At 44.1% G+C, this 16524-nt stretch overlaps 1 protein-coding gene across 1 annotated transcript in view; it reads left to right on the top strand.

Moving 5' to 3' along the window:
* MYO1H (myosin IH) overlaps window positions 1-16247 on the top strand; it is a 42810-nt gene extending 26563 nt beyond the window's left edge. Inside the window, exons 18-32 of the mRNA XM_038763831.1 lie at window positions 1464-1569; window positions 2305-2422; window positions 4319-4432; window positions 6132-6208; window positions 7167-7235; window positions 7478-7562; window positions 7819-7978; window positions 8661-8744; window positions 9430-9523; window positions 10231-10286; window positions 11161-11296; window positions 12769-12836; window positions 13208-13305; window positions 14304-14403; window positions 15822-16247. Of these exons, the coding sequence (XP_038619759.1) occupies window positions 1464-1569; window positions 2305-2422; window positions 4319-4432; window positions 6132-6208; window positions 7167-7235; window positions 7478-7562; window positions 7819-7978; window positions 8661-8744; window positions 9430-9523; window positions 10231-10286; window positions 11161-11296; window positions 12769-12836; window positions 13208-13305; window positions 14304-14403; window positions 15822-15845 (1389 nt within the window). The 3' untranslated portion in view covers window positions 15846-16247. The remainder of the gene's footprint in view (window positions 1-1463; window positions 1570-2304; window positions 2423-4318; window positions 4433-6131; window positions 6209-7166; window positions 7236-7477; window positions 7563-7818; window positions 7979-8660; window positions 8745-9429; window positions 9524-10230; window positions 10287-11160; window positions 11297-12768; window positions 12837-13207; window positions 13306-14303; window positions 14404-15821) is intronic.
* The last annotated feature ends 277 nt before the right edge of the window (window positions 16248-16524 follow it).

Here is a 16524-nt window from a genome sequence, read left to right as displayed (position 1 = left end):
ACAGCTTGGCCTAGTGGAAAGAGCCCCAGCCTGGGAGTCGGGCAACTTGGTTCGAATCGCTTCTCCGCCCCTTGCCTGCTGCATGACTTTCGGCAAGACACTTGACTTCTCTAAACCTCAGTTTCCTCATCTGTAAAACGGGGATTCAATACCTATTCTCCCTCCTATTTAGACTGTGTCTAACCTGATTAACTTGTATCTACTCCAGCACTAAGAACAATGCTTGACCCATAGTAAGTGCTTATCAATAGCTTAATTAACATTATTACTTCTAAGCGTTCCCATCCCTTTCCTTGTCCTTGGGTTGCTCCCTTTCACAAAATCTCACCCTTCCCTAAAGTGGAGCTCAATCCCAGGTGATCCTCAGTGCCTCATTTTGATTCTCCTGTTACCTGCTACGTCAGGAAACCTGAAGTCAGTCAGTCGTATTTATGGAGCACTTACAGTACACAGAGCACTGTACTAAGCGCTTGGGAGAGTACATTACAATAATAAACAGACACATTACTTGCCCACAACAAGCTTACAGTCTAGAGGGGAGACAGACATTATTATAAATAAAGCATCATTTTAGTACGAAAATCTCATTTGGCTCAAACTTCTAAGGCTTTCATTAAAAGGGACAAGAGAATCATGACCAAACCGGAATCTTTTACGTGGATTGCTAACCGAACATACTTCTCCTTTTTATCCCTTTCTTTAAGAAATGTTTCCCCTTTGGCTTTTTTTTTCTATTACTCCTTCCTTTCTCAGTTGTCCATACCCATGTGCTCATTAGAAATGTTTATCAATGGTATTGATTGAGTGCTTACTATGTAAGCACGTGGGAGAGTACCCTACAACAGAGTAGGTAGACATGTTTCCTGCTCACAATGAGCATACAATCTAGAGTTCACCCTCCCACATTTTACTATCTGTGGGTGGCGAGGGTCTTGAAGGACTTGAAGCTCTCAGCATGGTGAGAGAGTCAGAGAGAGGACAGTTTTGGTGGGAAGATATGGAGTTCTGTTTTGGGCACACTGGGCAAGTCACTTCACTACTTTGGGCCTCAGTTCCCTCATCTGTAAAATGGGGATTAAGTCTGTGAGCCCCACGTGGGACAACCTGATTACCTTGTGTCTACCCCAGCACTTAGAAGAGTGCTTGGCACATAGTAAGCACTTAACAAATACCATAATTATTATTATTACTGACTCCTCTTCATCTTCCTCCTCTTCGCCACATCCTGGCCTGCGCCCCGGCTCTGAACCCTTCTCATACCTCAACCCTCCTAGCCTGTTGATACCTGGGAGCAGTTTCTGAGGCTGTTGAAACACCTGGAGGTGGCATCCCAGACCCGCTTCTGCTCATCCTTATCCTCCCCATATCCATTCCACCCGCTCCGGCCCCCAGCTGAATTCTTCCCCTTGGGGAAAATCTTTCCACTTCTGACTTCTAACGCTTCACCGGAACTCTGCCTGCAGGTCGGGACGCAGTTCAAGAATAGCCTGGCTAGTCTGATGGACATCCTAATGTCCAAGGAGCCGTCGTACATTCGCTGCATCAAACCAAATGAGGGAAAGGAGCCCGGTAAGGAACCGAGTGGCGGAATCAAGGAGATGGGAAAGAGGAGGGAGTCGGGCCTCAGGCCCTCTGTCATTTGCCCCTTTAGCAAAGAACCAGTGGCTGTTAGTCCCTTTTAGGGCCTCTGGTGGCCCCCGAGGTCGCTCCTTTGAGTCATAAATAGGCCCAGTTGCGGCTGAGAAGTCAGGCTGGGAATCGTTCCTTCCTGTCTCCATGTGGAATCTTTTACAACGTAAGACTTGGTGGAGTATTTTAGGGCGGTTGGTGCAGCGGTACTCCTCCCGGGACATTGGGATCTGTCCTCAAGACGGGAGGACCCAGTCAACGGTCTCAGAACCAACCTCCGCCCTTGCAGTTTGGGCCATTTCTGGACCTCTTTTCTTCAACCCTTCTAGACTGTGAGCCCACTGTTGGGTAGGGACTGTCTCTATGTGTTGCCAATTTGTACTTCCCAAGCGCTTAGTACAGTGCTCTGCACATAGTAAGCGCTCAATAAATACGATTGATTGATTGATTGATTGTTGGGTAGGGACCGTCTCTATATGTTGCCAACTTGTACTTCCCAAGTGCTTAGTACAGTGCTCTGCACACAGTAAGTGCTCAATAAATACAATTGAATGAATGAATGAATGAACCCGGAGGCTCTGGCGCATGGAAATCTGGCAGCTGGGCCTCGGAGTTCAAATTAAACCATGCTGTGCTGTTTGTTCTGTTTCTCCCATTTTAATCCGTCCCCCGAAGGCAAGTTTGATGACTTCCTCATAAGACATCAGGTGAAGTACCTAGGCCTGATGGAGCATCTGCGAGTGAGACGGGCTGGGTTTGCCTACCGGCGGAAGTATGAGCATTTCTTGCAAAGGTAAAGCTTTGGAGAGCTTCCAAAGATGTTTTTATTTTGGTGCCAAATGCCATATGTTTAAATTTCCATTCAGGAGAGATACGGAAGTCCACATAACACCCTGCCAATTCAATCCATCGGTGGTATCTATCAAGTGCTTACTGTGTGCAGAGCACCGTACTAATGGGTTGGGAGAGTACAATACAACTGAGTCAGAGTAATAGTTCATTGATTCAGTCCTATTTATTGAGCACTTATCGTGTGCAGGGCACTGTGGTAAGCGCTTGTGAGAGTACAATACAATAAACAGACACATTCCCTACCCAGAAGGAGCTTTCAGTGTAGAGTGAGGGAGACCGATATTAGTATATATAAAAAAATGACAGATATGTACATAAGTGCCTTGGGGCCGGGGCAGGGGGGATGAACAAAGGGAGCAAGTCAGGGTGATGCAGAAGGGAGTGGGAGAAAAGGAAAAGGGGTGTTTAGTCAGGGAAGGCCTCTTGGAGGAGATGGGCCTTCAATAAGACTTTTAAGGCGGTGAGAGTAATTGTTGGATTTGAAGAGGGAGGGCGTTCCAGGTCAGAGAGAGGACATGGGCGAGGGGTCAGTGGTGAGATAGACGAGGTAAACATCAGTACACATCAAGCCCTTCTGCCTCACTCTGACTTGCTCCCTCTGCTCTTGTCCCCCCTCTCCCCGCCACACAGCACTTATGTGTAGATCTGTCATTTTATTATATTGTTGTCTGTTTATTTGTGTATTTGATGTCTGCCTCTCCCCCTCTAGACTATGAGCTCGTTGTGGGCAGGGATTGTCTCTCTTTCTTGCTGTATTGTACTTCCCCAAGTGCTCAGTACAGTGCTCTGCACACAGTAAGCAGTCAATAAATATGACTGACTGAATGAATGAATGAACTAATGAATGACTGTGAACCCCCCACATGGGATAATCTGATTACCTTGTATCTACCCCAGGGCTTAGAACATTGCTTGAACATAGTAAGTGCTTAACAAGTACCATTACTTTTCTTTTGGAAACATATACACCAGTACTTGTTTAAATCCCTCCCCACTGCCTCTCCTCACCAGGTGGGTGAGAGGTGCAGAGGGGGATGTTTAGAGGTTGGTGGGCCTGAACAGTTATCTGGCCTTATTTCCATGGCTAGTGCAAATGACTGTACCAAGCTAATCCTGAAATTCTACTTTATCACCGCTTAGATCACAAGTCCCAGTTGGGCAGGGTGGGGACCGCCTAGAGCCTGACCTTCTCGTGTCTACCCCGTCACTTAGAATGGTGCCTGATACCCAGTAAACACTTAATAAATGCCATTATTGTTGTTATTACTCTTTAGCAGGCAAGGAGTCTTATGCTGCACCTGAGCCAGTTATTATCTGGAGTTTCTTTTCTTTGAGTAACCGTAATGGCCTGTCTAACATTAGCAATTTTGTATGTGCTTTTATTTTGAGACTTTAAAAAAAGATCTCTCATTCCCTCCTACAGTTGTGTTTTTGGGGTGGGCAAATAACAATTTAATGCATCACATAGTAGATAGAGCAGGGGCCTGGGAGTGAGAAGGTCATGGGTTCTAATCTCGGCTCCACCTTGGGCAGGTCATTTCGCATCTCCGGGCCACTGTTACCTCATCTGTAAACTGGGGATTGAGACTGTGAGCCCCACATGGTACAGGGACTGGGTCCCACCCGATTTGCTCGTATCCACTCCAGCGCTTAGTACAGAGCCCGGCACATAGTAAGCACTTAACAAATACCACAGTTATTATCGCTATTATTATTATAAAGGGATATATTCTTTTGTCTTCCTGATCCCCACCTCCTCGTCTGAGATTCTTACTCCCCAGAATTGTTCGGGGAACGTATAAATGTGCAGTCTAATAGTGGCCCTCTCTCCTTCTAGGTACAAATCCTTATGCCCTGATACCTGGCCTAATTGGCATGGTCCGGCAGTAGAAGGTGTGGAGAGATTAATAAAGTATGTTGGTTATAAACCTGAAGAGTACAAGCTGGGGAAGTAAGTACCCCTGGGCTCTCTTCTCTGATTGAGCTCAGTTCATTCTGTTTTTGTGAATAAAGGTGACTACTCTGTTTTCCAAAAGAGGAAACTCACCTTGGAAGGGCATTTCACATCTCTCTTCCTCATTCAGGGGCAGAAATAAAACTCTTCCCCAGACCTCCTGACCCCAGCCCCCCAATCCCTTTCCCACTGAACCCTAGCCCTGTGCATAGACTCAGAAATGATACAGTAGTCCTTTGTGAAATGGGAGTAAGAATAATGCTAACCTTAGATTTCCTCACAAGAATGTTGAAAGGATAAATGAGGTAACAATTCAAAGTGTTCTGAGGTTTTAGAAGAGGTGATAATTGAGAGTTGACTTTCTATATATGTATAGATTTCCTCACAAGAATGTTGAAAGGATAAATGAGGTAACAATCGAAAGTGTTCTGAGGTTTTAGAAGAGGTGATAATTGAGAGTTGACTCTCTCCATATGTATATATAGATATGTAGTTATATATAGAGTCAACTTTCAATTATCACTTCTGAAACCTCAGAACACTTTCTTTATAGATACAGATACATCATACAGTCATATTTATTGAGCATTTACTGTATGCAGAGCACTGTATGTACTAAGCACTTGGGAGAGTGTTTACTTGGGAGAGTAAACAGAAACATTCCCTACCCACAATGAGCGTACAATCTGTGTGGGAGACAGACAATAAAAATAAACAAACTGTAGATATGTACATAAGTGCTGTGGAGCTGGGAGTGGGGGATGAACAAAGGGAGCAAGTCAGAGCAACGCAGAAGGGAATGGAAAAAGAGGAAAGGGGGGGCTTAGTCAGGGAAGGCCTCTTGGGGGAGAGTAATTATCTGTCAGATTTGAGGAGGGAGGCTGTTCCAGGCCAGAGGCAGGATGTGGGTGAAGGCTTGGCAAGATAGAAGAGATTGAGGCACAGTGGGAAGAATAGCATTCGAGAAGCGAAGTGTGCGGGCTGGGTTGTAGTAGGAGAGTAGTGAGGTGAGATAGGAGGAGGAAAGGTGATTGCTTTAAAGCCAATGGTGAGAGTTTTTGTTTGATGGAGAGGTGGATAGGAAACCACTGGTGTTTTTTGAGGAGTGGGGAAACGTCCTGAATGTTTGTATGTACATATATATTTATATTGACACATTTAGGGAGAACGAGGGTTAACTTTCAGTTATCCCTAGTACTGAAGGGATTTGGTGAAGAACAGGAGAGGTAGCTGAACAGAGACAGCCCCAGGCCTCATTTGGACAACAGGGAAGATGGACCAGGACCAGTGGAGGCTGAAGTCATCGTCACAGGCTGCGGGAAGGGGTCTGAGGAAAAAAAAAATGCTTGCAGCCGGCTGGAGCTTGAAACTCTGCCCCAGGTCATCGACTCACTTATAGTTGGTCGTGACTCTGACGTATAATTATTTGGTTTATCTGCTTCAAGTCTCCGGGAATTTGGATTCTGGGCTAGATTAATGGCGCCAAAAGCTATGATAGAGGAAAAACATCGAGTTTTTATTCACCCACTTGATTTGGGGTGGCTAATACTGTGTTCTAAATTGGACCTGATTCCTTTCGGGTTCCAAGCCCAGGGACGAGAACTTGTTTGGTTTGAAACATCACATCCCTCCTTATGGGTCAGAAGGATGACTAATTATTAATAATTGAAAGGCTGTGTTTTCTTTTACCTTCCAGGACCAAAATATTTATCCGTTTTCCCCGGACCCTGTTTGCCACTGAAGATGCATTTGAATTCAGCAAGCATCAACTCGGTATAGTTGTTTTCTTCCTTCAATTTCCCAATAGTAGTTTAAGCAGGACTCAGGAAAGCCCATTTTTCTTTAAGCCATCCCAAGAGCGAGCTAGGGTTGAATAGCAAAATACTCGCTTTTAATGGAAAACCACACCCCTATCAGGGAGAGAATACCCTCTAGATCTTGGAGTTGGTGTAAGCCACTCTGGAAATTTTAAGGTTTAAATCTGCAGTAACTCATGGGAAGGGTTAATATGTATCTGTTGTATTTGAAGTAGAATTTAGAATTGAGGAAATCAGAGAACTGCGGCATCATAGCCCGTTGTTGGGTAGGGGCCGTCTGTCTGTGTTGCCGATTTGTACTTCCCAAGCGCTTAGTACAGTGCTCTGCACTCAGTAAGCGCTCAATAAACAGATTGAATGAATGAATCATAAGCTTTTCGAGCCTTATGCCATAGTCCATTTTTTATTTTATTATTATTATAATACTTCTTAAGCACTTACAGCTGAAGTAACTGAGGACCGTAAATTAAGTGACTTGCCCAAGGTCACACAGCAGACATGCAGGTATTAAGAGTGTCGTGGCACCAGATCTGAAAGACTCTACTAACTTAAAAGCCCTTAAATGATGGGAAAATAGTTCCTTTAATCCCAGCTGTATTGTACTGAAAAGCAGTGTGCCCTAGAAGGTAGAGCACAGGCCTGGTAGACAGTAGGAACTGGGTTCTAATCCTGGTGGCTCTGCTTCTCGTCTGCTGTGAGATCTCAGGCATGTCACTTAGCTTCTCTGTGCTTCATTTACCTGAGCTGTAAAATGGAGATTAAGACTGTGAGCCCTATGTGGGACAGGGACTGTGCCCAACACAATTATCTTGTGTCTACCCCAGCACTTAGTACAGTACTTGGTACATAGTAAGTGCTCAACTAACACAATAAAATAAAAATATTTACCTGCAAAATACTTCTTTTATTTTAAGTGGCAAGAATTCAAGCCAGATACAAAGGCTGTTTGGGAAAAAGAGAATACAAGAAACAGAAGCAAGCAGGTAAGAGGTAGAAGCAGACCACTTCCAGTTACAAAATGGAAGACCTGCATGAAGCAACTTACATCCCTACTGTGTTCCGGAAGTTGTGTTTTCGTACCTTAGTTGGGTATGGGTTTTGGTGGTTTTCTGCCTCTGGCCTGGGAAATGCCTATCTTCAGTTATCTGGTCTTATAAATCAAGTGGGGCTTGGTTACTTTAGAGAAACAGAGAGTCTTCTAATGCCGGCCAATTGAACATTTCAGTCATCAAACTGGAAGCCTGCTGGAGAGGGGCCCTGGCTCGTAAGGAAGCCAAAAGAAGAAAATGGGCTGTGGAGACTGTCAAAAAGTAGGTGTCCGCGGAGGAGGATGTGCAGAGGAGCGGGGATGGTGACAGGGAGAGGGAGGTTCTCATTGACCTAACACGAGCGTTAAATGGCTAGCCCAGCCAAATGATCGAAAATGCACAGTTTGGAGGGAGACCCAGCCAAGGATCAGAGAGGCTAACCCACCTTTAGACCGGAGTGGATTACGACATGAATCAGCTAGCCCTTAGACAATCTAGAAGCAAGCCTGAATCAGTAACCAAATGATTTCTTGTTTAGGTTCATCAAAGGATTCATCAATCGAAACAACCCTCTCTCCCTCGAAGATGGGGAATTCTTGAGCTTTGTCAGGAAGAGCTACCTCTTGAAGCTTAGGAATCACGTTCCAAAGAATGTCTTGGATAAGAACTGGCTCCAGCCTCCAGCCATCTTGGAGAATGTGAGAACCGAAACTGACAATGGCTGGTGGGGATTTTTCTAGAGCTGAGCCCTCAGACAATCTAGTGTTTTCCTCTTTTGGGTATTTGTTAACCGTTTACTGTGTGCCAGGCACTGTACTAAGCGTTGGCATAGATACAAGCTAATCAGTTTGGACACAGTCCCTGTCCCACATGGGGCTCACATTTTTAATCTCCATTTTACAGATGAGGTAATTGAAGCACAGAGAAGGTCACACAGCAGACAAGTGGCGGAGCTGGGATTAAAACCCTGGTCCTTTTTTACTCCCAGGCCTGTGCTCTATCCACTAGGCCATACTGCTTCATTTGGAGTGGAGGGCCTGGTTGTGGTGAGGCAAGGATACAGCATGGGGAGTTTCTCTCTAAATGATGTGTGCTCGACAAATTGAAGGGTCCTTTCCCCCTCCCCCTTTTACCGGGAGACTCCGAGTTGTTTTAAATAACATATTTCTCAGGGTAGGTGAAGTGCAAGGAGTCAGGAGTAGATCCATTGAGAGAGATTCTCCAATTGGCTTTGGGGGTTACTATCATCACAGGAAAGGCCAAAATATTTCTCTTGAACTGTTAAACGTGAACTTTTGAATTAGAATTTTTTCAAAATGCAGGAAGTGTTGTGGAGCGTTTGTTGGAGGGGGGGATAAACAAATTCCTTATTTCATCCAGACTTCCGAGATGCTGAAGAAAATCTGCCTAAGGAACCTGGTGCGTCAGTATTGCCGAGGAATTCCAGCCGAAAGGAAAGCACAGGTACCTTAGTGACTTGCTATAATGATAATAATAATAATAATAGAATTCAAAGTTTACTACGTGCAGAGCACTGGGGTAGATTTAGATAATCAGATTTAACACAGTCCCCAGGGCTCACATTCCAAGAAGAGGTTAGAGGAAGCAAGTATCTTGTCATCATTTTACAGATGAGGAACCTGAGGCCCAGAGAGATGTAATGACGCGCCCAGGGTCACTTGGGCTAGCAGCAGAGCTAGGACAAGAACCCAGCTCTTCTGACTCTGAGGCCCAGGTTCTTTCCACTAGGCCATACCATCTCCAAATTGATGGATAATAAATAATTGTGGTATTTGTTAAGTGCTTACTTTGTGCCAGGCACTGTACTAAGCTCTGGGGTAGATACAAGCAAATAGTAGGTATTGAACCCCTCCCGGGTGCTGAGCACTGTTCTAAGCACTTGAATTGAATGTTTAGGTTAAGAGGGCCATGGTCTCCCCAGGACACATTAACAAAGCTCACATCCATGAGTTATTTTTCCCGTGAGAACTGCAGAAATGCTGCCCCTCATTTCAGATGGTTCATTTATGTGAACCTCTTCCAATAGAAGAGGTCCGGCCCTAAAAACTGCTTCACGGAGATAGAGTGCTCTTGAATCAGTTTGGATGTCAATAGGTTGTTGGTATGTGTCTCAATTGTGTATTCCTAGATGCAGCAGAAAGTAGTTACAAGTGAAATATTCAAAGGCAAGAAGGTTGGCTACCCACAAAGCATAAGCAAACCCTTTGCAAATAGCCGAATAGGTAAGTACCAAACCTCAGCCCCTTTGTCTTTGGATATTCAGTTCTCTCTCTCTCTCTCTCTTCCTCTCTCTGTCTCTCTCCTCTGTCTCCCCCACTAATAGAGTGGAATGCTACAGGCTAAGAATAGCTTTTCTAGCCTATCAGTGTCAGTGTAAGTACCAAACCTCAGCACATCTGTCTTTAGATATTCAGTTTTCTCTCTGTCTCTCTCTTTCTCCCTCTAACGAGGTGGAATGCTAGTAGCCGAATAGGTAAGTACCAAACCGCAGCCCCTTTGTCTTTGGATATTCAGTTCTCTCTCTGCCTCTCTCTTTCTCCCTCTAACAAGGTGGAATGCTACACATGAGGAATAGCTTTTCTAGCCTATCAGTGTCAGTGTAGTCTTCCGAGCTAAAAACTGGTTCTTGAAGAATTCAAGATGGCTAATGATAGTGGTACAATGGTGTGAACCCTTTTTTGCCTTTTTGACTTCAGGAAGTAGTGACAGTATAATGAAGCACTGGGATAACTAGACGATACCAAAATCAGACCAGTTTCGTAGAACCAGATGGTAGAAGCAGAACCTTCAGAGTGTTTCCCATTTTAAAAGCTAGAGAAGCTGTCACCAGAAAGTAGAAGACGATGTAAAACGAATGAGCGGTGTGACTCTCAGCGACAGTCCCCGAAGCTGGTGCTGTTTTTGATATGCTTTGTGATTTGCATTTCAGATGAAAGTGACATTAACCCCAAGGTGCTACTGCTCATTTCCAGTGAGAGAATCCAGGTGAGGAGGAATAACCTGAATCAATTCTAAGCTCCCAGGTCAAGCCAGGCCACCCAGAGTCTGTTTTCAGTACACCAAGGTTTGGAATCGGCCCTTCCCTGGAAGCATCGCATCCTCAGAAGCCTAATTGGGCACCACTTCTCCAAGGGGAACAGGGAGATGCGTGCAACTTGAGATGGATAGGAAGTGAAAACGAGACACAGGATAGGCAATGAGAACTAAAATGGGTAATCCCAGATGTTTCGTATGAATGTCTGTCTCCCCCTCTAGACCGTAAGCTCATTAAGGGCAGATAATTTTCTGCTAATTCTGTTGGATGGGACTTTCCTAAGTGGTTCGTACAAGTGCCCTGCATGGAGTAAGCACTCAAATACAATTGATTGATTACTTCTGTTTAGCTTATGACTTCCAGTTTGTCCTCTATCAGTAATATTTACTGATTGTCTCCCTTGTGCAGTGCACTGTACTGAGCGATTGGGAGGGTACGGTAGTTGAGAGACCCACATGCGCTCTTTGGCTGTCTTCTGAATCTGTAAGCCAGGACTGAGCCCAAAAACCTCAGGCGTTCCTTTGTGGAGTTATTTCCTTGGTGAAACCCCAGTTGACTGACAACTGACTTACCGTGCTTGGCTGTTTAAATAGTACTACCTGGTTTGGTTTTTTGTTCTGATGCCATCACGTAAGTACTGGCATCTTTGCGGAAAGGCAGAGTAGCATTGTTCTTATTTCTCAGATGCCAAGATGTTGCCTGGCTCTGCTGGATAAGCAGGCATTAATATTTTAGGAAAACCAAGTTTCTTTTCTAATGAACTCCTAGAGCCACATGGGAATTTTTTCCTAAGTGCTTCTTACAGATATGATCATCTCTTTTCAGTATGGGGTACCGGTGGTTAAATACGACAGGAACGGATTTAAACCGCGGCAGCGACAACTCATTCTCACTCAGAGAGCAGCCTATGTGGTGGAGCTGGCAAAAATCAAGCAGAAAATCGAGTTTTCCACACTCAAAGGTAACATTGGGGGTTAACATTGGGGAATCATTTTGCGCAGATAAAAGAACAATGCCAGAGTCATTTTGAAGTGTGAGTCAGGGATGGGGCATAACTTTATAAGTATTGATTTTTAATTGGAATTTGAGGAACCACTGTTTTGGGGGGAGATTTTTAACGATCGAACGCTGCATCTCCAATAGAAGGTCGGCTAGTCATGGACTCACACCCCACCTTTCCATGAATCGATATTTTTTTGGTAATTCTACTAGAAAAAGTGCAGTGCAGCCCTGTGGAAAGGGCATTGAACTGGGAATGAAACCCGGGTTCTTTTCCCAGCCCTGCCAGTGACCGTCTGAACTGATTATTGTGGGTCAACTCTGCCACTTAGCATGATGCTTTGACCCAAAGTAGGCAATTACTAAATACAATAATAAAGTGCCCTAGCACTTTACTGATGTGCACATACAAGTGAAATCAATCTATGTGCTTCCATCACACGTGTCTTCACCGTGTGTTTTAATAATAATAATAATAATAATGATGGCATTTATTAAGCGCTTACTGTGTGCAAAACACTCTTCTAAGCGCTGGGTAGGTTACAAGGTGATCATGTTGACCCATGGGGGGCTCACAGTCTCTTAATCGCCATTTTACAGATGAGGTAACTGAGGCATAGAGAAGTTAAGTTTTGGAGAGAATGTTGTGGGCAGGAGAAGTAGCATGGCATAGTGGATGAAGCGTGGGCCTGGGAATCAGAACGCGGGTTATAATCATGGCTCCGCCTCTCATTTGCCATGTGACATTGGGCTAGTTGGTTCACTTCTCTGTGGGGATTGAAACTGTGAGTCCCATGCGGGACGGGGGCCGTGTCCAACCCAATTTGCTTGTATTGCAGTGCTACACCAGTGCTTAGTACAGTGCCTGATATAGTAAGCACTTGACCAATACCAAAATTACCATTGCGAGTTAGAACATTGCTCCTAAAAGGTGCATCTGTCTGGATAGAGCATGACTCTCATGTCTTGAAGAAGCACGGCTCGAGGACTGAAGTTTTCCCCAATGCGGGATCCATCAAGGACACGGTCCCTGAGTGTCCCGGGGTGGACTCAGACCTGAGAGGTGCCCAGGCTTGATTGCCGGCCGGGCACAGCGTAGCTCAGTGGAAAGAGCACGGGCTTTGGAGTCAGAGGTTATGGGTTTGAATCCCGGATCTGCTACGTCTGCTGTGTGACCTTGGGCAAGTCACTTAACTTCTCTGAGCCTGTTACCTCATCTGTAAAATGAGGATTAAGACTGTGAGCCCCACGTGGGACAACCTGATCACCTTGTATCTCCCCCCAGCATTTAGAACAGTGCTTTGTACATAGTAAGTGCTTAACAAATGCCATCATTATTATTATTATTATTATTGCAGCACTTCAGCGATTTGCGCAAGGGCCTCGGCTTTAGGTGAACCAATTCCTAACATTTCACTTTTGGTTTGCATTAAGGTATTTCCACTAGTAACCTGAATGATGGACTCTTTGTCCTTCACGTTCCTTCAGATGACAAGCAAAAGGTAAGGAATTGCCAACCCCCTCTCGTAGGGGAGGAAAATGATATCTGAATTTATTGAGACTGCAGTCTATCGTCGACTTTGGTTATTGAGAGAATAAAATGAATGTCACCCAAGGTCACATGACATTTTTGTGAGTCCATTTTCCCCAGTCATGGCTAACATGGCAACTCTGACCATTTTCACAAAATCCTTCCCTAAGCCTAGCAGTTAGTTGTTCACTGTCAGCTTCATGGGAGATACTGCAGGATTTCTTGACTATTTCCATGTTAACTCTTTTTGGAAAACTGTTTACAGAAATGGAAAGTGATCGCCAAACATCCCGTCGTATGCTTTCATTTAAAAAAACTCAAAACACTTCTGTTGTCTTTCAGGGAGATGTGATCCTACAGTGCGAATACGTCTTTGAAGCAATTACTAAACTCTGCATTCTCATGAAGAAAGAAAGCATCGTGAAAGTCGTTCAAGGAAGGTATGCATTCAGTCTATTTTGTGTTGTATGCTCATTCAAAATGTCTGTCCTCCAAATCGAGTCCATTCATCATCAATCAGCCGTCATCAATCGTATTTATTGAGCGCTTACTATGTGCAGAGCACTGTACTAAGCGCTTGGGAAGTACAAATTGGCAACATATAGAGACAGTCCCTACCCAACAGTGGGCTCACAGTCTAAAAGGGGGAGACAGAGAACAAAACCAAACATACTAACAAAATAAAATAAATAGAATAGATATGTACAAGTAAAATAGAGTAATAAATATGTACAAACATATATACATATATACAGTTCATACTACCATACACCCAAAGTGAGCAGTGAACTTGTGAAATGATTTGTATTTCTGGGAATCAAACTGTATTTATTGAGCGCTTCTAGTGTGCTAGAGCAATGTACTAAGCACTTGGAAGACTGCAGGGAGACAGAGTTGGTAGACACATTTCCTGCCCGTAGCAACCTTACAGTCAAGAGAGGGATAGAGATATTAATATAAATAAATGTAGGATGGGTATATACATAAGTGCTTTGGGGCTGAGGGAGGTAAATCCAAGTGCAAAGCTGATACGGAAGGAAGTGGGAGAAGAGGAAGTGAGAGCTTAGTCGAGGAAGGGCTTCTGGAGGAGATGGGCTTTGAAGGTGGGGAGAGTGATTTTCTGTTAGATATGGATTGGGAAGGCATTCCAGGCCAGAGGCTGGATGTGGGTGAGAGATAGATTAGATAAAAATACAGTGAGTAGGTTGGCATTAGAGAGACAAAGTGTGAGGGCTGGGTTATAATAGGAAATCAGGGAGGTAAGTTAGGAGGGGGCAAGGTGATCGAGTGCTTTGAAACTGATGGTATGGAGTTCTCTGAATTTTTTAAAGGTAGTCGATAGGTCTTTCAAAAATAAACTACAGGATTTTCATGCTTCATACAGCCACCGTAGGGAAACAATCCTAATTCCAATTAACCCGCCACTTTGTGTCCGCAGTTTACACTTTCGTGTCGGCCCCGGAAAAGAAGGCACCGTATTTTTCAGCGAAGGGCGGGAAGCCCAGGTCTACAGAGCCAAAAATGGACAGCTAACAGTGGTAAGTGACGGGGCCTGGGAGAGGAGAAGGAGAAGGTCACGGTATCTAGGTGGGAGCATGTTTGAGGCTAAATTTCAGAGTAAAGTCCAGCCACTTCAGCATCGCCCCCCAACCCCAATGCCTCAGTCTCCATATTAACACTTCCCCCTTCACTCTGTCTCTGGAAAATTGAACACTGTCTTGAATAATTCAAGGTTGGATGAAAGGAACCAAGGCTATATATATATATATATATAGATAGATAGATAGATAGATAGATATAGATATGTGTGTGTGTGTGTGTGTGTGTGTGTGTGTGTGTGTGTGTGTGTGAGACACCAAGGCCTGATGTGTGTGTGTGTACACATATACACACGTATATGTGTGTGTGACCAAGGCCTGTGTGTGTGTGTGTGTATATAATAATAATAATAATAATAATAATAATAATGGCATTTGTTAAGCACTTACTAGGTGCAAAGCACTGTTCTAAGCACTGGGTATATGTGTATATATGTATATGTATATATGTCAGGACTTGGTTCCTTTCATCCAACCCTGAATTATTCAAGACAGTGGTCAATTATAGATCCTATATATAGATGCTATATATCTATATATACTATATAGCTGTAGTCCTGACCTATATATATACCATACTATATAGTATGTGTGTGTGTATATCTATATATATATATGTCAAGACTACAGCTATATAGTCCTGACCTGTCTATAGATCTATTTCTCTATCATCCTGAGTACATATATGTGTATATATATATATATATTCATTCATTCAATTGTATTTATTGAGCGCTTACTGTGTGCAGAGCACTGTACTAAGCGCTTGTAAATATATATGGAGAGAGAGTTCTGATCTATCTATTGTCCTGACCTATCAAAGTATGTGTGTGTGTATATATATATATATATGTGTGTGTATATATATATGTATATGTATATGTATATATATGTGTATATATATATACGTATATACGTGTGTGTGTATATATACACACACATATAGATATATATAGATATATAGATATATATAGATATATATATAGATATACACACGTCAGGACTTGGTTCCAAAACCGGATGTCTTTTTGCTCCTCTTAACCCTGACCAAATTAAGACCTCAGTAGACTCAGGAAACATCAGCTGAGAAGCCCAGATTCAAAAAGAAGATACAGCATAAGAGCTGGTGATTTGCAGTGAAGACAGAAAGAGGGTGTCAACTATGCCTGTATTCATTTCCGAGGGAAGGGTGCACATTTTGATTTGTCTCACATAGCTCCTTAACCCGCCCCCGCTGTAGAGATTAACTGGAGCCATTTTTTAGATAGGTAGATGACCGTAACGGTCATTCAGTCGCATTTATTAAGTGCTTACTTTGAGAAGAGCCTGGTGTAAACTAAGAATGAAATTTCTCCCAGGTGGCGGTCCCAATGAAATCCTGATGGATAAACCTGCTCTCCACTGGCCTTCCCCTGGATGGATGTTGGAACAGGATCAGTTCCACTGCTGCGCTTCAAGTACGAAGCTTTCTGCGGCCGTAAGTGTTTGTCACGGGCAAAGAACTCACCCGCCCCTTAGGAGGGCAGAAAAAAGCACTTGGCCGTACACACTGTTTGGTTTATGTTCATGTCGGTTTTGGTTTCTCTCCCCTTAGACTCAGAACTAGAGATTTTGTATTAACAAAAGCTAATGTCAAACCAAATTGAGCGTCCCCATTTTCTTAGTGTGTGCCGACTGGGTAGTTTCCCCTTCAAATACTGTGGGGCAGAAATCTCCCCAACAACTCTAGTTTGACCGCGTGCCGCATCTCGTCCTTGGTCGGTCCGGGGAGTGTTCTCTGACCTGGCTGGCCCTTTTCACGAAGGAGGGAATGGACCCATTAGAGGCAGCTGAGGGGAGGGTGGGTGACAGCTTACTCAGGCTAGGGCAGAGATAGATGGATAACTAGCCTTGGCTGGCAAGCGGTCCCAGCGTGATGAATTCCTGTCCCCCGCGAGGGGCCAGACCAAGTCTCCCAGATTAAATAAAGCAGGAAAAACAGACTAATGTGCTTTTAAGTGAATGCAGATTAGAAAAAAATCAAGGAATCACCGCAACATCTTCCCGCCACAACCCTGGACA

This window comes from Tachyglossus aculeatus, chromosome 21 (genome assembly GCF_015852505.1).
Source record: "Tachyglossus aculeatus isolate mTacAcu1 chromosome 21, mTacAcu1.pri, whole genome shotgun sequence".
In the NCBI taxonomy this organism is placed as follows: Eukaryota; Metazoa; Chordata; class Mammalia; order Monotremata; family Tachyglossidae; genus Tachyglossus; species Tachyglossus aculeatus.
This window is presented reverse-complemented; position numbering and strand designations above follow the sequence as displayed.